General features: G+C 39.7%; 1 protein-coding gene across 14 annotated transcripts in view; it reads left to right on the top strand.

The window, feature by feature from the left end:
- The window catches only part of UNC79 (unc-79 homolog, NALCN channel complex subunit), a 112432-nt gene that overhangs the window by 22520 nt on the left and 66095 nt on the right, over positions 1 to 23817 (top strand). For 11 of the 14 annotated variants that reach the window (XR_009726474.1, XM_061359878.1, XM_061359881.1 and 8 more), the window contains 19 exons: positions 1130 to 1218; positions 4070 to 4110; positions 5367 to 5395; positions 6405 to 6634; positions 6964 to 7135; positions 7752 to 7982; positions 9870 to 10060; positions 10906 to 11029; positions 12297 to 12437; positions 13808 to 14029; positions 14611 to 14838; positions 16417 to 16558; positions 16969 to 17048; positions 17131 to 17279; positions 18287 to 18444; positions 18782 to 18963; positions 20758 to 20959; positions 21780 to 21959; positions 23036 to 23101. Coding sequence is in view for 13 of the 14 variants with exons in the window: in XM_061359878.1 (XP_061215862.1) it covers positions 1130 to 1218; positions 4070 to 4110; positions 5367 to 5395; positions 6405 to 6634; positions 6964 to 7135; positions 7752 to 7982; positions 9870 to 10060; positions 10906 to 11029; positions 12297 to 12437; positions 13808 to 14029; positions 14611 to 14838; positions 16417 to 16558; positions 16969 to 17048; positions 17131 to 17279; positions 18287 to 18444; positions 18782 to 18963; positions 20758 to 20959; positions 21780 to 21959; positions 23036 to 23101 (2857 nt within the window). In the remaining variant the exon portion in view is untranslated. The remainder of the gene's footprint in view (positions 1 to 1129; positions 1219 to 4069; positions 4111 to 5366; positions 5396 to 6404; positions 6635 to 6963; positions 7136 to 7751; positions 7983 to 9869; positions 10061 to 10905; positions 11030 to 12296; positions 12438 to 13807; positions 14030 to 14610; positions 14839 to 16416; positions 16559 to 16968; positions 17049 to 17130; positions 17280 to 18286; positions 18445 to 18781; positions 18964 to 20757; positions 20960 to 21779; positions 21960 to 23035; positions 23102 to 23817) is intronic. The other 3 variants (XM_061359875.1, XM_061359879.1, XM_061359884.1) reach the window with 3 other exon arrangements.

Here is a 23817-nt window from a genome sequence, read left to right as displayed (position 1 = left end):
TTAGGTGTACATATTAGTTAGATTTGGTTTGAGTTAAATATGTAGATAAAACCAGATCTCCTGGCATTAATTCATATGCTAACATAATTAGGTTAGTTGAACAGTTCTTCAGTAAGCCTTTTCCACAAGCCACTAATAGGGCATAATGGTGACACCTATCTCAGAAGTCCTGCAAGGGACACTTTCCTGCCCACTCCAGTCATTCTCCATGATCCCTTTTCATAGGAAAAAAGAGCTGGAAGGTGTTCCTTCATGCTGTAGTGACCACTAGATTCAGGCTAATCACTGAGTAGGGCAAAATATCAATGAAATTTACAGTTCCAGGCTTTGCAGATGAATATTTTTCAATGATCTCTTAGCTTAACTTTTACAGGTGCCGTCCCTTGTTTCTTGGAAAGATGAATGTAAATTTGGTTACATAAATGAGAAACATCTGAAGAGGCATTTGTCTCTAGAAGTAACATTTGGCACTTAATTTAAGTGGTTAAGATATTGTCTACGCAAACTACTTCTTGGCTTTTCCTTAAGTACTACAAAACACTTAAACTGGTGGCTGCTAACTGTAACTTTTCTGTAACTGGCTAATGTGGAAGGGTAAAAGCTAATGAAAGACAAAGTTTGGGCCTACGTAGCCAGGAGAACTGTAGGTCCATAGGCTTCATTCTGTCAGTGGAATTAAGCTTTGTAGTTAACGACTATGATGACTGAAAATTAGATTTTGCTGAAGGAGGTGTTACTGAGAGAAAAAAATATAGACTTACATTACCTTGTCATAAACAACAGATCCTATAAGTGACAATGTCTTTGGAAAAAGAGACAAAAAGTGAAAGTTTTTCATGACTATGCAATGTAAACGTATAACAAAATATAATTGTCTTTCAGAGTGATAATACTGATATTGAAATATGTGCTGTTCTCTTCCTCTAGGCTCTCAATTTGTTACCTCCCTCTCTTTGTTAGAAATGATTTGAGATCCTGTACTGCCAGGTCCTGAGTGCCATCTTTGAGAATACTAAATATTCTCAACACATCAAAACTGTGTTGCATTGTTTCTCCTAGCATGTGTTGAATGTTTTCAGCAAGCTTCAATAACAAGATGTTATAATTCTTTCTTTTTTGTATGTTTCAGATGTGCATTGATCCATCCTTGTCTGTGGCTTTGGGGGATAAGCCACCTCCCCTATATCTTTGTGAAGAATGCAGCCAGAGAATTGCAGGGTAGGTAAATTAAGAGATGGAAAATGATCAAGTAAGTTGGACTGCAGAATTGAGAACTTTGGAATTAGGCTTTATTTCAGTATGATTAGCATGTAATATACGTAGGTAATTCTGTTGAAATACATGGAGCACATTGCCACTCAGTATGAATAAGGATTGCGGAAATTTACCCTACGTGATCAGCATCTGGTTAGCTGCAATGAGTTTCAAAGTTAAGATAACTGAAGGAATGGATACTGTGGATACATTGACTATGATATGGGAACCTCATTAATATACAAGCTTTTGCTTATGAAACATTTTGTGTCCTCATCCTTTAGTTGTCACTAAAAGCAGGATGTTACAATGAACGTTCTTTCACAGAAACTTCATAACATTTCTGTTACCTGTATTTCGGATTATTGGAATCATAGAATCATAGAATCGTTAGGGTTGGAAAGGACCTTAAGATCATCAAGTTCCAGCCCCCCTGCCATGGGCAGGGACACCTCGCTCTAAAACAGACCACCCAAGGCATCGTCCAACCTGGCCTTGAACACTGCCAGGGATGGAGCATTCACAACCTCCGTGGGTAACCTATTCCAGTGCCTCACCACCCTAACAGGAAAGAATTTCCTCCTTATATCCAATCTAAACTTCCCCTGTTTAAGTTTTAGCCCATTACCCCTTGTCCTATCACTACAGTCCCTAATGAAGTGTCCCCCCCAGCATCCCTTATAGGCCCCCTTCAGATACTGGAAGACTGCTATGATGTCTCCATGCAGCCTTCTCCTCTCCAGTCTGAACAGCCCCATCTTTCTCAGCCTATCTTCATATGGGAGGTACTCCAGTCCCCTGATCATCCTCGTGGCCCTCCTCTGGACTTGCTCCAACAGTTCCATGTCCTTTTTATGTTGAGGACACCACAACTGCACACAGTACTCCAAGTGAGGTCTCACGAGAGCAGAGTAAAAGGGCAGGATCACCTCCTTCGACCTGCTGGTCACGCTCCTTTTGATGCAGCCCAGGATACGGTTGGCTTTCTGGGCTGCAAGCACACACTGCCGGCTCATGTTCATTTTCTCATCGACCAGCACCCCCAAGTCCTTCTCTGCAGGGCTGCTCTGAATCTCTTCTCTGCCCAGCCTGTAGCTGTGTCTGGGATTGCTCCGACCCAGGTGTAGGACCTTGCACTTGGCATGGTTAAACTTCATGAGGTTGGCATCAGCCCACCTCACAAGCGTGTCGAGGTCCCTCTGGATGGCATTCCTTCCCTCCAGCGTATCAACTGAACCACACAGCTTGGTGTCATCGGCAAACTTGCTGAGGGCACACTCAATCCCACTGTCCATGTCAGCGACGAAGATGTTGAACAAGACCGGTCCCAACATTCATCAAATTGATGTCTCTCCAATTTAGAGACAAGGATGTCATGTGGGACAGTGTCGAACGCTTTACACAAGTCCAGGTAGATGACATCAACTGCTCTACCCCTGTTCATCAGTTCTGTAGCCCCATCATAAAAGGCCACGAAATTGGTCAGGCAGGATTTCCCCTTAGTGAAGCCATGCTGGCTGTCACCAAGCACCTTGTTGATTTTAGGTCTTAGCATGCCTTCCAGGAGAATCTGCTTGAAGATTTTGCCAGGCACAGAGGTGAGACTGATTGGTCTGTAATTCCCTGAGTCATCCATTTTCCCCTTCTTGAAAATGGGGATTATATTTCCCTTTTTCCAGTTATCAGGAACTTCACCTGACTGCCATGATTTTTCAAATATGATGGCCAGTGCCTTAGCAACTTCATTTGCCAGCTCCTTCAGGACCCACGGATGGATTTCATCAGGTCCCATGGACTTGTGCACGTTCAGATTTTTAAGATGGTCTTGAACCAGATCCTGTCCTACAGTGGGCCCAAGGTCTTCATTCTCACAGTCCCTGCATCTGCCTTCCAAGACTTGGGTGGTGTGGTCAGAGCATTTGCCAGTGAAGACCGAGGTAAAGAAGTCATTCAGAACCTCAGCCTTCTCCAAATCCTGTGTAGCTAGTTCTCCCGAGAGCTTCCTGAGAGGGCCTATGTTCTCCCTAGTCTGTTTTTTATTTGCTATGTACCTGTAGAATCCCTTCCTGTTATCCTTAATATCCCTATATTCTCTAGGGTATGTTGTGAAGCAACAGAGTAAAGAATTGAAATTGGTCCAGGCTTGTCCAGCCTGAGATGAATTAAACTCACATTTCTTTTTTTATTTAAAAAATGCTAATTTGATTTGCATTACATTAGAAGTCACTAATACTCATGGGAAGTTCCAGTCATGAGTTCAAATGGACAAGATTACAGATAGTTCAGAAACTACGTGGGATTTTTTTGTCCCCAGTTTGACACCTCTATATCACACCAGCGGTAGGAAAATCAATTACATCTCACCTTAGATTTTTAAGTCAGCATTGATTTAAAGCTGCAGAAAAAAAGTAATTTAATTTGGTAGAAGCATAGCTTCTAAGGGGACTCACAGATGGTGATAACTGGTACATTTTAGTTTCTATTTTCATCTGTTGTTCTTCACTGTCATTTCATAGCTGTCAGACTTTACGAGCACATGCTGTTTTAGTTTGATAAATTTATGCCTTAAAAGTAATTTTTTAAAGCCTTGAACTTGGTGGATCAACATCAGTGAAATGGGCCTTTGTAATAAGATAGGCACAATAAAGAGAGGTAATGTAAAACAGCCTGCAGTTTATGAAACTATGTTTGTAAAAAAGCAGCTTCAAAATAATGTCAGTCCTACCACATTAGTTTAGATAAATTTCCTTTGTGCAAAAATAAAAGCATATATAAATAAAGAATGGAAAGCTAATTAGATATACGATTTTTGTAGGGATCACAGTGAATGGTTGATTGATGTTCTTCTACCACAAGGTAAGAGGTGTTGTAAGGGTAGGTACAATCTAATTATAATTGTACAACCCCATGCTTACTGATATTCCTGCATACTGTATTACTTGAAATTCTATGTTCTATTCTAAGAGATTTTTTTATTATTTTTAAAGTACTTGTGCTTTAAACTAGTTTGTACTTAATACTGCTTATGTCCTTAAGTACTATGAAAAACTGAATAATTTTCTATCTAAAGTAGCATGCAAGTCTTTATGTTAAAAACAGTTGAACAGATTTTCAAATTTTGAAGCATCCACATTTGGGACCAAATTTTTAAAAAGTATTTGTGCACACTGATGTTCAAAGAAAGGGGCGAGTTCTTCCAGTAAACTGAGTGATTCAAAGACTCTTAGAGCCTCTAAATATGTATTCTATGAGCAGAAGGCTGTAAAGGATACCAGAAAAGGACACAAGATATTTTTCAATGATCCGGTCATTGATCCGGTCGTTGTCCTTTGACCAGTGAGAGAGTGTGGTATTTTGTTATCTACAGAATGCAGACAAAGCCTGTTGACACACAAATCAAAGTTTCCTGGGTTTACAAGGACAGTCACATACTCTCTAAAATAACTCTTTCAAGGACAGAACAAAGATGCTCTTCTCTTTGTTCTGCAATCTGAACATTCTTAAGCAGTGGAGGTTTAGGTTTTTTTTTGCTGTCTCCTTTTAGTTGAAATCTTATGCATATTGAGAATGTTTTTATTTACTTAAAGGAAGTGCTTCTTTTTATTCAGCCACTTATATTTATTGAATCAGGTATTGCCAGGGCAACAGACTGAATACTGCTTAAAGGTTGAATCTGCAAACATTTTACTGTGGAGTTATGGGCCACAGAGTGGCTGCTTCTACATTATTCATCCATATTCACTAATCTTTCCTCCTGAGAGCCTTCACAGGAAGTGTATGCACATCTGAGCCATGTCTCCTACAAGTGTGCCACAGTATTGTGCCTGGTTGTGAGGCAGGATCATAGGCAGAAGGTGGTTGTGATGCAGAGCACACCATGCTTAATGCACAAGGGCTGTTTTTTAAATTTCAGTGTAGAAATAGCAAGTAGGCCTAAGTATACAGTGTCCTAACTCACGCAGTCCAACAAGCTCAGAGGTTTCAATAATATTTGGAAGCACAACTTGAGCCTCAGAGACTTCCTTGCAGCAAGTCCATTGTCCTACGGCTGCCATAGTAAAACGGAAGGATCATCATTCTGTATTGATGTTTTGTATGCCTTCCCCTTACAGCTGAAATTTCTGCTATATGTCAGAAGAAGGTAAGATTCAGTCATTTGTGTGATGGGGCATGATTTGATGTTGTGTGTAGTGTCATTCCATTACTATGTGGTGCATTCTTTTTTTGTGCCATTCCAGATTTTCACAATTGACCCATGAATGCATTTGTTGGTGGATGGGAATAATTCAGCAGCAAGGTTTCTTTTTGTTAAAACTGCTGTTTGATTAAAATTGTAGGCTTTTGTTGAAGTGGCAATTGGTAATGCAATTCAGTTATGCAGTTCAGCCTGGTTTTTATTCTGTAGCTCCAGTTATAAAGAGGATAGAGCAAGAGATTAACTTCAAATCTAAGTGTTTATATTTTCTCTTCTCCTTGAAGTCTTGGATTGCTCCTAAATTGAACGAAAATCCTACTGTAAACTATGCTTTCTATAAAATATGCACTCAAAGTCTTTGGTGCTTGGGTCTAAAGAGATTGCTGACAAAAAGAATCTGCTTGCCATACATATGAGGTAGTATGTTTTAATAACATATTCTAGATCTCATGGGATAAAGAAAGCTTTTACATTGGGCTGGATTATCATGTGTCAAAAACAAGGGTAGTGCATATTTTATTGGTTTGGATTATCATCCTTGGATGCTAAGGTAGATCCTTATGTAGTGTAAATGGATGTGGCACCATTAACTGCATTCCTAAGGATCTGCCTGTTTCTTAACATAATGTAAGAAGGCATTCTGAGGTGTAAGAAGGGGGTAAGAGAATACTTTTAATTTTGAAGATTGTTCTAAGCCAGAAAGCTGAGGTTGATGACTTAAATGTAGGATGGTCTGCTCTAAAAGAAGAGCAGTCATGACACTGAAGTCCAGGCCAGTATTTGGGGCTGAGCTCATCTTTCTGGGAGTTTAGTGACACTTAGCATCAGGAGTTCGTAAGCAGTGTGCTTCTTTATAGCGATTTTGGAGTTGACCCACATTTGAGCCGGTGTACCAGTGCTGACTCATCCCTGCTTTCAGTTCCTGTGGCCTGATAAAATCTTTTGTGTTTTCCAGAACTGTAGTTCACATGTCAGAAGAGCTGTTGTCACATGCTTCTCAGCGGGCTGCTGTGGCCGCCATGGCAACAGGCCAGTGCGCTATTGCAAAAGATGCCATTCGAATCATCATAGCAGTGAAGTTGGGGCAGCTGCAGAAACCCATCTTTATCAGACCTCACCACCCCCTATCAGTACTCGGGAGTGTGGGGCAGAGGAACTTGTGTGTACTGTGGAAGCCGTGATCAGGTAATATGGCAGCTTGTGAGGCGTCAACATGTAAAGCAGGATCAGGCTTTCATGTAAATGTTGCCTACAGATCTTGTGAAAGTTAATTCTAGATAATTCTAGTTTCACCAAGATGAATTCAGAGCAGGGATGCTGAACTCATGCTCCTTAGCAAGAGTGAGTGTTGTTCTCATGAAGGAAGTCAGCCCTGATTCCTAGAATTTGATGTTCCATTATTGCTGTTGTCAGGAAAATGATGACATCTGATGCCTTAATCTCTGGTTATTCTTGATCAGATAACTATCCAGGGTGGGAAAGCTGCATTCACTGACCACAAGCTTGTTTTGTAGCTTGCTGAAGGAAGCAGAGTTTCATGCTGAGCAGAGGGAGCATGAACTCAACCGCAGGAGACAGATGGGCCTCTCCTCTTCCCATCATTCCCTGGACAACACAGACTTTGATAATAAAGATGATGACAAGCATGATCAACGCCTCCTGAGCCAGTTTGGAATCTGGTTCTTGGTGAGAAATTCTTGCTCCTGTTGCTTCCCTTCCCTTTTCTTTTTGAAGCCTCAATTTTTTCTCTCCTCCCTGCCCCACACCCCCTGCAAGGAGTTCTGTGAAGCTGTCAGACTTCAAGATTTCAGAACTAGTTTGGGTGGAGTTGCTGACTGCCCTCGAGTCTTGTTAGAACATATAACAGAATTATTCACTCTGAGGTTTTTTTTTAATTGACTTTCTGTGTGCCATCATCTTCTGCCTACAAGTGCCTCTATATATACATATATGTGTGTATCATATATTTTACCAGCCTTTACATTAACTTTTCAAATGAAAAGGAATTCTAAAGTTCAAACCGAAATGTTTCAGTTTATCAAAGCATTCTGTATCTATACTTTCAGTGTTGAAATAAAGAAACAGAGTTCAGTGCTTGCTTTTTTTCCTCTATTGCTGTTTTCTGGTTTGGAAGTGTTTTTTCAATTGTCTTGTGCCAAACTCTACTTAAGACTGCTCAGCTCATTTGACTTCTGTCTAATCTGCATCCTTGTATCTTTGAGAATATGCAAAGTTCAGTACCCAAAGAATTTGGGACCTTTAATTCTTGAAATGAAACTGGATTTGTATTTCTATCTTCCAGGTGAGCCTTTGCACTCCCAGTGAGAATACCCCCACAGAGAGTTTAGCAAGGCTGGTTAGCATGGTGTTCCAGTGGTTTCACTCTACAGCTTACATGATGGATGATGAAGTTGGTAGCCTGGTTGAAAAGCTCAAACCCCAGTTTGTTACTAAGTGGTTGAAGACTGTTTGTGATGTCCGGTTTGATGTCATGGTTATGTGCCTCCTTCCTAAACCAATGGAGTTTGCCAGGGTAAGAATCCTTTGACGCAGCGATTAAAGTCTCAAGTGTAAAGACTGTTTCTCCCTCAGCTGTGTCAAGGCAAAAGGAGTCTCAGTGGTTGAGGGAGCAGTAGAGTTCAGGAATTTTTCCTCTTCATAGCTTTTCTAGTTTTACTGTGTTAAGAGCTTGGGAATTATTTACGGTAATGTGAAGACATGTTGGAAGAATATTATAGGTATTGAAAGACACCATACATTTTTGCTAACTACACATTTCTAATACACCATTTAAGCGCCCAAGCTTTTCTTTAGTAAAAGATATCATTTGTCTGCTCCCAGATATAAACCTGTCCTTTACTAGTCTGCTTTACTAATGTTTCTCTGTTCTTTGCATATTTTTATCTCTGCATCTGTGAATTAAGGTTTATGAAATTACACAGTTTTAATTGAAAGAAACTCTGGGCATACTGATGCCCTATAGATACCTGTAGATACCTTCAGATACCTAATTTAAATGTCTCGGTGAAGAGACTAGTCTGCCATGTTTCACCTTATTGCTGATGGAGAGAAAACGTTTTATCTGGAAGGTCATTCAGGGTGCCTAGGTGAGACCATTGCTGCAGTCACTTCTAGAACGAGTCCTTCTTTCTGTCCATTAATTGTGAAGTAGAACTCGTCACTTAACGTGGGTAGTAAAGTCAGGCATGTGAATGTTCCTTTATAGAAAATGAAACATCATCATGAAAATACGAACTTTATGGTTGTGAGGGATTTAAGACTTCTTCCTCATCACTGCCAAGTATAACACATGTGCTTTTCTAAGACTTCGATTTTGTGACCCTCTTATGTCAGATGTCCAGAGGACATGTTAGTTTTGTTTCCTAAAATTGACTAGACAAGGAAGGGCAGTAAAGACTTAATGTTGTACATTACATCATCAGGTATGAAGTATGCATCCATGGATGTTTCATGACCTAATATATGGGATTTGCTGTATGTGTGCATACCAGTATGTATATGTGTCATACTCTAAACCATCATTGCTCTGAAGATTCACCTGGCTCTAGGAAGACTGGAGGGCAGCTGAAGGAATTTGATAGGTGGATGGATGCATTGAGTATTAGAACTGAAGAATAGAGATGAGGGCTTTGAGGCTATAGGGAGAAGTAAGAATTGAACCTCATGCTGTAAACTGTTATGGATCTTTTTCTTGTCTTGGGTCCAGCCCCTTTTTTGAGTTTTATTATCCCCACTGCAATACTTAAGGCTAGACTGGCAACTTGCCAGATGTGCAAGGGTTCACTAGAACATGAAGACAAACAACTCTGAAATTAGCTGTGATGAATGGAGAAAAAACAGTTTGTTGGCTGAGATTGTTGTTGCCAAAACAGCAGGCATCTCTACAGCCATTAGTCAGGAACAGCAGAGATGAGCTGAGGTCAGTTAAAATAATTAATCTCAGTAGGCCAGTTACTTATTTACTTAAAAATATATTTTTTGGCTTCCATCCCTTGAAACCTTGCTTCAAAAAAACCCCAAACAAGCAAGCACAAAAGAATACCTGGTGCAAACCAAATTTTTCAAAATAAAGACCCAGCACTGTAATAAGCTGCCCAGAGCAGATAATTGAAGGTGCAAGTTTGACCAAACAAACCTCTCCTGTGTTGAGAACTGTAAGTAATGTGAGATTACACTGCACTACAGCCTGGAAGTGAGGAAACTTCATCTGAATCTTGGACAGTGCTTTTGTGTACTGTGTGTCAGTCAAGAGGGGAAGACACCAATATAATCCCCATGGCTGAATTCTAAATGCCCCCTAATTTCCTGGGTACAACATGCTGAGTGAATTTATGGTGCTGGGCAAGTTACAGGGACTAGAAGTATCATTCATCAATATGTTTCCTGGAAATGCCCACAGGTTGGTGGATACTGGGACAAATCGTGTAGTGCTGTGACCCAATTAAAAGAAGGGCTGAATCGAATCCTTTGCTTGATTCCATACAATGTGATAAACCAGCCAGTGTGGGAATGTATCATGCCAGAGTGGTTGGAAGCTATAAGGATGGAAGTGCCTGATAATCAACTGAAAGAGTTCCGGGAAGTGTTGAGGTATGTAAACATATGTAGGAACCATTCTGGCATTGCATATGTTGGTTGTTGAGAGTTTTAGCCTGATAAGATTGTGACAACAGAAATGTAGACAGCAATGAGTGAATGCTTCTGAATTTTTTATAACATGTTTAGACTAAAGCACTGAAGCTTTGGGGAAGCTTCCTTGTATTGCTCCTGATATCCTCAAATCTGTATCAAGAGCCAACTACATGCAGGCTTCTTTGCTGTGAGCAAGGCATATTTTCAGTGGTTTTCTGCAACGTGGTAGAAGAAGCATCTTTCTTCTCCTGGCCAGCTGTTAATGAGAAATGGTGAGGTTTAATAGAGCTGGCACTGAAAGAGTGATTACTTGTATTGATTTAGTTAATATCTTCCCCCATTGAGCAAAGAAAACACCAGAATAAGAGTGGTAGCTGTCTGAGTCATAATTTCATTTCTACTGTATGCCTTTGACAATAAAACTTCACACTGTCTTATAAATTTATATTTGTAGGTATTGATGTAAACTTTTTTAGTGTAAACACGGAATAGTGGGAGAGTTGTGAGATGAGAAATTTTCCAATTTTTACATTGGATGTTGAAAAAGATACTGCTATCAAATGAAACTGAGCATAATATGTGAGGTAAATTCTTTAGGTGCATCACCAAATTCAGAGCTGACCTTGTGCAGTTAGGACAGGTGGTATCAGCAGCCAAGCTCAACTCCTGTTGAGACTGAGGATGCAAGTAAGATTGCAGAAGCATCATCAGTTCTGGTAGGGAGATTGCTACCGGTTTTGTGTGATATTTCCCACAGTGTATGTCATGGTAACTCAAGGATGTATTTCTGTTCTGGTTTTCAGCAAAATGTTTGACACTGAACTTTGCCCTCTCCCATTCTCCATGGAGGAGATGTTTGGCTTCATTAGCTGTCGATTCACAGGGTATCCATCCTCTGTGCAAGAGCAAGCATTGCTTTGGCTGCATGTAAGTGTCCTTTCTTCACAAGTCATGCTGAAGCAGCTTGTGATTTTGGAAAAATGAAAGGGTGTTTTTCCTTTCAGAAGAGTGGGTTCTTCTCTGAAAGACTGGTTTCAGAAGAGTGGGGAAGCCACTTTTCCAAGCATCATGGAACCTTTCTGCCCTTTACTTAGCACCCTAATAAGGATGGTTGGTAGACAAATCCCAGGAAATTTTATGTTTTTAGTCCATCATGGCAATGTAGTGGAAGCCTGGAATTTCCTTTTGCCTTTGAATGTGAGTTGTGTCTTTAGGACCATTCAGCTGTCTGACTTTTTGCCAGCAGTAGTTTTTAATCTCCACAGAACTTGGTCTGTAGATTCCAAAATTAATTCTAGACTCCAGAAGCAGCTGTAGTTGTTCCCACATGCAAATAACTGGATTTAGACTAGCTCTGTACACACCAAGGTTTGCTGCTCTGGTCCTTTTGTGCTGTATTTGCTCACAGAGCTGACATTCACCCAGTGTTCATATTCAAAAGCTACAGGGACAGTCACGTCAGCTGGGGGCAGTGAATTCGAAAGGGTTTGAAATTTTCCATAGCACCTCAGAATAATACCTTTTTCACCATTAAAGTATTCTTCAGTATCACTTCTTTTCTGCTGAGGATTATTTTGGCTGAGCCTCTGCAAAGACCAATTTACGTGATGACTGTAGCAATTTTCAGGTTTCCAGAGTTTTCAAGTAAAGTCTGATTTTTTAGGTTTTTCTTGACCTACTAACAGTTAAAGACAAATATGAATGAGCTCGTATTTGTCTGAGTGTTGGTGACAAAATAGATGATGAACATTCCCTCCATGATTTGCAGATAACCATCCTGCCACTATGTTAGTACCAGTGATTCTGACTGGATTCTTAGAACAAATACAGGAATTCGTTTTTAACTAATGATAAATGCAGTAAATAGATACTCACCCAAGTGTTGGTAGTTTTAGTTTACAGAAATACCTCTGTGCAACAACCTCAAATCCCTGTGTGTTTGTGCATAAAATTGGTCTCAAGGCGCACCAAGCACATGCCAAGAAGTACCTTGAAAATACCCTTTTTTTGCCAGTTCTCTTTTGCCCTGATTCTAACAGAAATCAAAACTTGCAGCTGATCTTATTGAATCCCAAAATTAAATGTGTTGAATTTGATGAAATTGAGGATCAGATGATAAAGATGCTTATACAGTATATGGTCGTTTTTTATTAAATTTGAAACTCATGCTTTTTTATTTATTGTTTTTCCTCAGGTGTTATCTGAACTAGACATTGTTGTTCCTCTTCAGTTACTAATCAGCATGTTTTCTGATGGAGTTAATTCTGTAAAGGAGTTAGCAAATCAAAGAAAATCCAGAGTTAGTGAACTGGTGGGAAGCATTGCAGCTCGGAGGGTAACTATTATTTATCCTGGTTGGTTTGGTTTTGGTTTTGGTTTTTGTTTTGCTTAGAACAGACTTCCTAATAGAATGCATATGAAGAATTAAAAAGTCATCTTTCAATATGACATTGGCATTTGGCTGGAAACACCCTAAACTTTGAAAATGGAAGAAAATTTCCATGACTTCTTCCATTTATACCACTCTACCACATGGCCAGTGTAAAGGCTATTCAGATAGGAACTGCAGTTCCTTAGTGAACTGGTTTGTTTGGGATATGTTTGGAGAGTTCTTTTCCAACCATTTTCATTCTCTTCACCTTCTATTAATAACCGTAAACAACAAGTTGTGTGGATAACTGGTCACTCTGAGCTTTTGTATTCTGTTTGGTGGGCTGAGGTATGTTTTGGAAAGGTGACAAAGCAGAATTTATTTCTGTTTCCGTGCCTTATTTTTTCCCATCCAAGAGATGCAAAAAACTGATCTGAAGTTGTCTGTCAAAGGCTTATGGTCTGGGAGAAAATGTGTACAAATCTGTAGGCACTACACATACTTGGGCTGATGTGACTAACTTCCCAGTAGTCTTGGATGAACTGGTTCAAGGACAGCAGGAACAAGAGTGCTTGAAAGGTCACATTAGATGTAAGAAGCTACTAAGCAGTTGATGCTTCTTTATGTGTGGTCTGCTTGTTTTATGATGTAGTTCTCCAGAGAGCACTCCCACACCTAGCCCATGACTACTTCTAAAACAAGCACGAAAAAAATGGACAAATTTACTCTCTGGTCTTGCAGATCATAGCTGTCCTGAAAGTAGACCTCATGTGTCATCTATCTGTGTATCTCCCTGCAATACTGAGAGGTTCTCAAGGAGTTTTAGGGGGCTACTATGGTGTGGACATGAATCAACGCAGACATGCACATCTCGTTACCATTGAGTCTAGTTCATCTCCAGATACTTGAATCCTTGGTATAGCCTTAGTTACACTGTTCTCTTGAGGTAGCCTCCTTTATTAGCCTCCTACTATTGAAGTTTGTGTCCCTGGATCATGAAGTGGGTCATTGTAACCTTATGGCTGCTTTACTGCCTGCACCAATTAAATGTTTAATTTATGATGTTAAAATTCCTCCTTAGTAGGAGTAAGATGATTGGTGTCATCCACTTAGCTTAAGAGAATGTATACAACTGTGCAGAATATGATTCCTGTGCTTCTATCATGTTTTATCATTTAATGGCATTAAGGGATACATGTAGATTTGGCAAAAAAGCCACAGAAGTGAATAGAAAGGCTGTCAAAGTTCTTGCCATTTTCTGTAGTTTTGTATAGAATGAGATTACTTAAATGCATAAGAGTAATTTTTGGCATTTTAATTCTTTATGTCTTCAGGTAAGCATTGCTTCTGACCCTGGGCGCAGAGTTCAGCACACCATGCTGAGTCCTTTCCCAAGCCCTTTCCAGAGCCCATTTCGGAGTCCAGTACGCAGTCCTTTTCACAGTCCTTTCAAGAACTTTGGGCATCCCAGTGGAAAGACAATTGATTTTGACTGTGAAGATGATGAAATGAATCTTAATTGCTTCATTCTGATGTTTGACCTCATCTTGAAGCAGGTACTCGCAGAAGAATAGCACCCACATTAAGATGGGCACTGAAGTTCTGTAGTCACTTTTTTTTCTTTAATTGTGTATTGAGTCCGTTTTTGTTAAGGGATTGTCGTAATGTATAAGACATTTAAATCCCAATACAACTGTCATCTGCCTTTACCTGTATAGGAGTTACAGGCTCATGTTCAATGAAGAGAGGTTAGACGCCTTCATGCTACATAGCTCATATGAGTGAAAGGAACTTGTCCTTGGAGATGTTTATTACAACAGACTAGAAGCAGAGGCTTGTTGATAGGCTTAGATTAGATGTATAATATTTGGATAGCTACATTGTACATTGTGACTCTGAGGTCAAGTATTTTGGATAACTGTCTCTGGGTAAAATTTGTGGATCCTGTACTTGAAATTGTCTGTCTACTTCAGCTGTTCAAGCTAGTGCCTCAACACCAGTGGCAGTTAAAAATTATAAGTTCCAGTTTATCTCAAATTCTTCCCAGTACTGTAATCTAACACTAGCAGGGGCAAAATACTTAGTGCTCTGGCTCTTAAATAAATAGTAGATCCTTATTCTTTTCACTCTGTTTCAGATGGAACTCCAGGATGATGGTGTCACTTTGGGCTTAGAGAACAGCATTTCGAAAGATATAATATCCATCATAAACAATGTGTTCCAGGCACCCTGGGGTGGTTCTCACACCTGTCAGAAAGATGAAAAAGCAGTTGAATGTGGTCTGTGTCAGTCCAGCATTCTCTGTTACCAGCTGGGTTTTGAGCTGCTGGAGCAACTTGCTCCAAACGAAGAAATCAGGCTTGTGGTGAGTAGGAAAGGGTCTATATTGTGTGTGCTGATACTCTTCTTCGTTGTTCTTGTTACATTGTGCACAAGGGAGCAAAGCTGTGCTGATCTTTTGGTGTGGAGGATTTGGGAGGGTAAAGCAAAATGCCACTGAATTGTAAAATTTCGTAAGTTTTCATTGATAAAAAGGACACAGGGAAGACAACAGCATTCATTCATCATGAACTCTTCCCCCACCAACACTGAAGTGCTGTTTCAGTTTGAAAGGACACTGCTATGACTCTGTGTCTTAGACAAAATGGGAAAGAGTACTATTTAAGTGCTTTTCCTCTTCTTTTAAAAGCTAAGTGTGGATATTTTGAAATGATTAATGATTTTGAGTGAGTCAGTTGTCAAATGAGTAAGCATTAATTGGTGCTTAATGGTTGAAAATGCTGGGCATTGCTGACAAAACAATATACTTCAGGTTGAGAATCCAACTTTATTAGACACAGATATGTACTTTCCAGTCAGTAATTATCATTGAAGTCCTCTGTAGCTTTGCAGAGGAATTGAAACATTACCTGTGATGTGAAGAATTTATTTTAAGCTGTATGTCTGTTTTACATAACTGTGCTATCTGATGGTTTAGAAGACAGCATTATTACCCTTATTCCAAGTGCTCATTTGCAGGTGCATGGTAGTAGGAGAATGTTTATTAGTAATTTTCTTTTCTCTGGTGGGCATAGTGATGTCTTCTGGTGTGTAAACGTTTCAGAATTCCATTTGAATGTGTATACTAATAGTAGGTATCACAGAAAGGTTGAGGTTGGAAGGGACTGCTGGAGGTCATCTAGTCCAACCTCCCTGCTCTAGCTGGGTCACTAAAGAGCATATTGCTCAGGACTGTGTCCAGATGGCTCTTGAATATCTCCAGGGAAAGAGACTACCTAGCCTCTTTGGGCAACCTATTCCAATGCTCAGTCACCCTCACAGTGAAGTTCTTCCTCATGTTCAGGTGAAACTTCCCATGGTTGAGTATGCCCATTGCCACTCATCTTATTGCTTTGGTGGTGCCAGGTGAGGTGCAAATGGTGCAGTCTTTTGAGTGCTGGGGTGTGGTACCATTTCTAAGATCCACCTTGTGATTTATAACATGAAGGTCACAGTGCCAGCCTGCAAGCTTGAGCTTCTGACCACAAGCAGAAGTAACTCCAGCCTGGTCCCTTTTTCAATGTAAAAGTGATTGAGGTAGTTCCTCCATCTAAGCCTGGAACTCTACAGTAATGCAGGAAATGTGCTCTGCTCCTGTCTGTTACTCCTCTGAGGCAAGGATGCTGAGTTTCATTAAACCATGGTCCTGTGATTGGGTCCACCTCAGCTCCAATATAGTTTCTGTTAAATGATCCACGTTTGAAACATAGTCTTGTCAGTATACATTTGCTGATGCAGAATTTTAGATATGCATCTGGTTTGAATGCACAAGTGTACATGGAACTAGACAGTTTCTACCTCATTTGAGCTCAGGTTACTACACCAGATGTAACTTACACTGCAGGATGTGGCCTTATGTATTTAGATAACATCAAGAAACAAATTTAACTTATTATTCTTAAAGGAACCCACAGATAACCTCGAGGATAGTCTTCTGTATACTAGACCTGAGTTTATTATAGGAACTGAAGGAGAAGAGGAAGACAAATCAGCACCAAAACATGGAGAAAACCCAGGAAATCACACAGAGACAGCAGAAAATGCTGGTAGGTAGAGTGTGAGGAGGTTGGGTATTTCAGGAAGGCTTTAAATGAATTTTTAATTCTACTCAATATAGAATACAAGGTTCTGATCAGTCTTTCAAGTCCAACAGCGCATGGTCACTTTTTTCTCATGCATTTAATTCTTTTGACATATTAATTAAATAGGAAGGCTGTATTTTTGTTGATAGCAACTGTGACTCTCTCTCAAAAAAAGCGTTAGCTATCTTGGCATTTTTAACATATAAAGTAACAAAACCATTATATGCCAAACTCTGTACTGTTGTAACTTTAGACTGCAGGGTTACTGTGGCTAGAATTAATTTCTTTCTTATCACTGTAACATTCTTTTGTTTTCTTCTGAATCCAAATGAGAGACTTTTAACAACATTTTATGTAACTTACATTTTTAACAGCAGTAAAGAATGACACAGAAAGAAAATTTTGTTACCAGCAGCTTCCAGTTACCTTGAAGCTCATTTATACAATATTACAGGTAACGTTGGTTTCTTGTTTGTTTAGCTTGAATTTTTTGTTGTGGTGTCATTGTGTTGAGAATAGTACATCTGCTTACACAGGAAATGTCAAGGTTTGAAGAACCAGACATTCTTTTTAATATGCTGAACTGTCTGAAGATCCTGTGTCTTCATGGGGAATGCCTGTATATAGCAAAAAAGGACCATCCACAATTTCTTGCCTATATTCAAGATCACATGCTGATTGCAAGGTAGGTTTTTACCCCACGTGTTATCTTCATGCTTTGTTGGTATCTGCAACTATACATTTGTTGTTGGCAGGTTTAGTATGGAAAATTAACAAAGGGTGCTAGGAAAGTGTGTAAAGGTTAAATAACTGTATAAGGGCACATTGTACAGACTAATGAAGAAGTTGCTTGTGAAACAAGGGTACCTTGCATTGTCCATCATGGCTACTCTGTCATGCGCCACTCTGCAGTGAGTCAGAGTTTCTCATATTGAGAAATAGCATTGGCTGAGACTGAAGTATCTTCCCTGACTCTAAAAAATATAACAAAGGGTGATGTAGAGGCAGACACACTATTTATAGGGCTTTAGCATTACAGCTGAGAGAACAGTATTGAACCTTATTTTTAGGAGGTGAAAGAAGGTTTTTTTTTTTTTAGAATCAGAGTGAATTGGATTGAAATTTTTGTTTTCAGATTCTCTTTGGAGAAAGCAACTTTTGCAGAAAACTCACTGAATTAACATCAGCCTATAGTGTTCATCAGTGCTTACATCTGCTCTGTATCAATTTCACTGAACATCTCCTGAGACTGTAGGGTTTTAGCAGACTGGAGAATCTGTCCTGAAGCTAAATACCAGCAAATTGTGAACACCCGACATCTTAGTCATTGGTGGGTGCACATGATTCATGGTGCCAAGACAGTTCATGTAGCTTATGTACCGAAGCTTGTTGTACTGAAACTGTTAAATCACAGCACAGATTATGTTCCATGACAGTTGTGCCTTGAATTAGGCCAACTCTTGTAAAATCTGGAATATTTCAACCTGGATTTTCAAGAAAAACTGCTGTAGTTGAAATGTGCAAGTAGCTCTGTTCTCCTACCAGCAACCCGGGGATATTTCCATCAATGCTTGAGACGGCTCATGCAGATTTTCATGAAAAGTGCGTTCCCACCAACAATACAGTGTAGATATTTAGAAGAAAGGATGTCAGGTGTTTCAATAAGCAGCCTTGCTCTTTTGGTCTTTCCAGCTTATGGGGAGTTGTGAAGTCTGAGTTCTCTCAGCTTTCTTCCTTGGCAGTCCCCCTTCTTCTCCATGCACTTTCACTTCCCCATGGAGCTGACATTTTCTGGACAATCATAAACAGCAATTTCAACAGCAAAGATTGGAAGATGAGATTTGAAGCAGGTAGGCCTGAGAAATCTATACTGTTTGCTCTTTGTTGCTTCACTAGAGAGGTAGAGAGTTCTCTCCTGTAACTGAGGAGACCTATGGTAAATTATTATCTTTTTGCTGCTATAGGGAGTATGGTCTGCTACAGAACAATGGCACAACAGTGCAGTAAAATAGAGAACATGAGACGTTTTGGATAATCAAAATCAAAGTTACAACACTTGCCAACTTTTTTGTTGGTACTTTCTCAGATGTGCATATTTTGAAACAAGATATATTTATCAGGACATAAAGAAGCCACTGCCTAAATTAATATGCATATTTTCTTTGTCTGGGGACATGGCTGCTACAGTGGAGAAGGTGGCTGTGTTGTGCAGATTTTTGGATATTCACTCCGTGACAAAAAACCACCTACTGAAGTACTCTTTGGCTCATGCATTCTGCTGTTTCCTGACTGCTGTAGAAGATGTCAACCCAGCAGTAGCTACAAGAGCTGGGCTGTTACTTGACACTATAAAGAGGCCAGCTTTACAGGTAATTTCATTATATGGGGAAAAAATACATTCCAACAGGAATCTGGGTTTTCACCCAAAGTTCAAAGCTGTTCAGCTGTACAGCATCATGGCCACTGTTGACATTTCTTTAGGCGTGCCATATGGTTCTTGGTAATTGACATATGCGCAGAATAGCCAAGGGAAATGGTACTGTCCTAGCCTCAACTTAGAATCATAGAATTATTTAGGTTGGAAAAGACCCTCAAGATCACTGAGTCTAACTGTAAAAATTTTGATGGCTGCAAAAGATTACTATTGCACTTGAACTGCTATCATAGAAAACTGTAAATGTTTTTTATGATGTTAAAATTTATTGACATTTTTCGATCAAAAAAAGAGAAAAAAAGTCTTATGATGCCCTGCTGAGCTGGCAGTGAGAAAATGTATTTCAAACATGGTCTTTCTCTTTTCAAGATTTACTTAGGCATGTAATTTTAAGCATGCCAGAGACCCTGCCAATCAGAATTTGCATGACTAAAACTAAGCAGATATGAAAGTGGATCAGAGCCTATGCATACAAGCAAGACAGAAGAAAAAAATATTCTGATAGTACACAACTCCAGTTCTTGTTCTCTGGAGAACAGAATGAATATATATTTTAAAAAGTTCAGTGTTACTGCTTGTAAAAAGCTGTTAATACCTGATAGCTTTATTCCATATAGTGCCTTTTCAAAATAATTTCCGAGAACTTGAATTCACTGAGGCCGTTACCAGTATATGGCATTTGTATGTTCAATGTGTGGGTTTTCTTAAACATAGGTCTTGACAGTACACCAAAAATTCTAGTGTAAATAAAATACAGAAGCATTTTGACGCAAAGCACTTCTGATACACTTCACCATATAATATTTCTTCCTCTGTTTGGGCTTGGTGATTCATTCATTTTGTATGAATAAATATATATAAATAAAGAGTTTGATTCAGTTGCCTAAATATAAACCTTTTCTCAGGCAGGGGTGTGTGAAGAGAATACTTTGATATTGTGTACCAAATGTGCAGTAGGACCGAACTTTGCATGTATACCTTTGTATTCCTCAAAATCTTAGCACATTGTACATTCTAAATATGATGTTTATCTCCTTCATTGCCTTACTTCTTCATTGACATAATAGGATTAACTAGGTTGGAGAAGACCTTTAAGATCAACAGCTCCAACCGTTACCGCAGGACTACCAAGTCCACTGCTAAACCATGTCACTGAGGGCATTGTCTACATGTGTTTTTGAACACTTCCAGGGACAGTGATTCCACCACTTCCCTGGGCAGCCTGTTCCAATGCCTGACAACTCTTTTGTGAAGGAACTTTTCCTAATATCCAGTCTAAACCTCCCCTAGGGCAGCTTGCAGCCATTACCTCTCATCCTATCAGTTGTTACCTGGGAGAAGAGACCTACCCACTGAACCTCACCTCGCTACAACCTCCTTTCGGGTAGTTGTAGAAAGTGCAGTGTAGTGTAGAAATCTCCCCTGGGCCTTCACTTCCTCACAATAAACAACCTCAGTTCCCTTGGCCGTTTCTCATAACACTTGTGCTCTAGGCCTTTCAGTAGCATTAGTTCTGATTTAAAGGCCTTGGCAAGAAAAATGAGCTAAACCTTTATCCTAAACCTAAACCTTTATCCTAAATCCTAAATCTTTATCCTAAACCTTTATCCTGTACTAATTAACAGAATTAACAAAGGGAGCTTTGACCTCCCCTTGCTTTAAAAAAATGCTTTCAGTTTTCACATCCTTTTCTTTTTCTTTTTCTTTTTCTTTTTTTTTTCTTATTTAGGGTCTCTGCCTCTGCCTTGATTTCCAGTTTGACACAGTTGTCAAGGACAGGCCCACGATTCTTAGTAAGCTTTTGCTACTTCATTTTCTAAAAGCAGATATTCCAGCTTTGAGCTGGGAGTTCTTTGTGAATCGCTTTGAGACCTTGTCTCTGGAAGCACAGCTTCATCTGGACTGCAACAAAGAGTTCCCTTTCCCAACAAGTAAGCAGAGTCTAAATCAATCTGATTGCCTTTTATCAGCTTCTGGAATTTCAGCTGCCTGCAAGGGTCTGAGACAGATGTAGGTCACTCCCAAATATTCTTATTTAAAGATATGACCCTACATTTGAGTATTTGGGAGTGATTTAAAATTTAAAAGATGCAAAAGGTATTTTCCAGGTTTGTTTTTAACCTTTCTCTTTGCCTTTTCAAAGACATAAGTGTTGCAAAGGGATGGGCTCACCAGCGTTAGTCACTTACATAATTAAACTCAAAGGGTTTGAATGCACTGTAGACATGAATATAGGAAAGTATTGGTGACCCTGTTAAGCTGTGCAGTGATACTGCTCATCACACCCCTGTAAAAGCATAATCACACTCACAGATTTTGGAGGCACTGTTCAAATTCAGGGTGGTAGGTATAGGCAGGACAGGAGGTCAGTGAGGCAAAACCAGAGGCCACATTTGGGTATGAGTATGATGAACGTGATCCATACTTATGAGATTTCTGCCACTTTAAATAGAGGGCACCTCATATTCCCTTAAGCTGAAATTCAGGTTTTGGTTTCAAGAACCTCTTTTTGTCCTGTCTCTGAAGAAAGGAATAATAGCATAAGTTTTTAAACAGCTATGCCATTTGGGGTTTTATGGATTTCAGAATGAGAGCATGCAGATAAGGACCTTGCAGATGGACCCTTGAGCCCATGTGAAGCTTTCTTGGCTTGAGTGGGACCTGGGGCCCAGTTGCATTTGGCACTTAACAACATTAGGGCCTCACCATGCTGTGGAATGAATCCTAACTTGGTCAATTGCATTTGCAAAGCTATCACTGCTGTCCGGACAAATGTCGCCAACCTCAGTGATGCAGCAATGTGGAAGATCAAGAGGGCTCGTTTCGCACGTAATCGTCAGAAGAGTGTGCGTTCCCTGAGGGACAGTGTGAAGGGACCAGTGGAGTCAAAGAGAGCGCTCTCCCTTCCAGAAACCTTAACCACCAAAATTCGTTGAGTATCTGTTTATATTTTCATGACACACCTGTATCTTCTCCCTTAGGATCATATCCTATTGTTGGGTACACATCCGAAATGTCAGTATTTATCCAGTTGGGATAGAAATAGGTTTCTGATTTGGGAATTATTTAGCTAATGACAAGTTAGTGAGCTTGACAGAGAACATAAGCAAACATTATGCCTTTGCTATGTTTGTTTAAAATGCCAGAACAAAATGCTCCAAGACGAGTTTGTGGATAGATTTTAATTTGTGGCTAATACACAGTGGTTTAGTCTAAAATAGATACGGTATTTACAGAAAAATTCCTGTTACTAATTTATTAATTGTAATTATTAATCAGTGTATGCAGCATATGTTAGGTATATTAAAAACAACTGTTAATGCCTCGAATGAACTTTAGAATATCTTCAGAATTCCTTTCTTAGGAAAACAATGTCCATACAACACATCCTTCCTGCTAGCTTGTATAGGAGGACAAAGGTGCTGGAAAACCATACGCTTGTATGGAGAGCAGAACAGATATCTTTCCAAGCAGAAACAGCAGAAAACCCCATCTTCATTTAGAGAGTTTCAGAAACACAGATTAGTCTTTATATTCAAATTAGACCTCACACATTGCTCCTACCCATATAATAAGAACTAATAAGATGTGCAAACCTGGGTGCTGGTGAACTGTTTAGTTAAAAGGTAATTTCTCCAAAACAAACATCACCATATCTGGGAACTCTTAATTCTTCTTAACCATTTTCTGATCCTGCATAGGGGGTCCTGTGTGATGACATTAGTACCAGCAAGACTGACCAATGGAGAAAACTAGAATTATAGAACATGGTGCACGAAATCTGTAGGGCACACAAGTCACCTGTTTCAAATGTCAGACTCGCTGCCTGACAACTGTGTATGAATAAATGAACATAAATATGCTAGCACTGAATATATGCTGAAGTATAAGATGTCAGTACTGCCTTATTAAACAGAGTTGCTCTTGTTTCTGTGGTGTTTGTGTTTGTTTGGTTGGGTTGTTTGTTTTTGTTTGTTTGTTTGTTTTGTTTTGTTTTATTTTTTAAGCTTTGAGCTTGACCAGACATGAGCAGTCTGCTCCAGCACTTGGAGGAACACCAGAGCAAACACCAGGTAGGTCTGACAAGGGGGAGTGTTTTGATAAACAGGAGAAGGCAGGCACTGGCTTTCTTGTTGACTCCAGAAACGAACTTGCACAAGATAGAAGTTATCTAAAACGCATGGTGAGCCACATCTCAGCGTGGTTCCAGAAGGTGTAATTTGAAGATTTGCTCTCCATCTGTACTGAAACCTGCCCCCAGTTCTAAATACTGCTTCAGGGCTGGGAGGAGGTTATTCATAGGCATTCAGTTATGCCAGTGGTGCCTCAGCCTCCTGTGTTTCATTGCCCACAGGAACAAGTAAACTTTTTCAGTAGGCTGGCTCCTTGGGTCACCTCTGTTCAGCCTGATCTTTGACCTTCAGTTTTTAGAGACAGGAGACAGAATGCTTTTGATTGTCAGTACTGTAAATTATGCTTGTCTCCTCTGTATGCTTATAGATGTCTTAAGTCCCTTATTTTGTATTTACTGAAGTTTTGTGAAGATGTCACTCTTTTGTCAGGCATTTTTAGAATAGCCAGCTCAGAGTCCAAGTAATTTCTAAATAATTGTCACTACTGACAGTGCTTGTGCTGAATCCTGCATAGACTGACCATTTGAGAGTGAAAAATCTCAGATTCAGATTTTTTCACATTCCTTCTCTATGACTTAGAATATTACCATCAGACACAGTTCAGAATTAGAGCAGATCAACTTCCTGGGTGATCAGCAGAAAGGAAAATACCTTGC

This window comes from Neopsephotus bourkii, unplaced genomic scaffold (assembly GCF_033783945.1).
Source record: "Neopsephotus bourkii isolate Nb327-2 ecotype Australia unplaced genomic scaffold, CSIRO-AGI_Nbou_v1 NB_998, whole genome shotgun sequence".
In the NCBI taxonomy this organism is placed as follows: Eukaryota; Metazoa; Chordata; class Aves; order Psittaciformes; family Psittacidae; genus Neopsephotus; species Neopsephotus bourkii.
The sequence above is the reverse complement of the archived record's forward strand: the minus strand, read 5'-3'. Positions and strand labels throughout refer to the sequence as shown.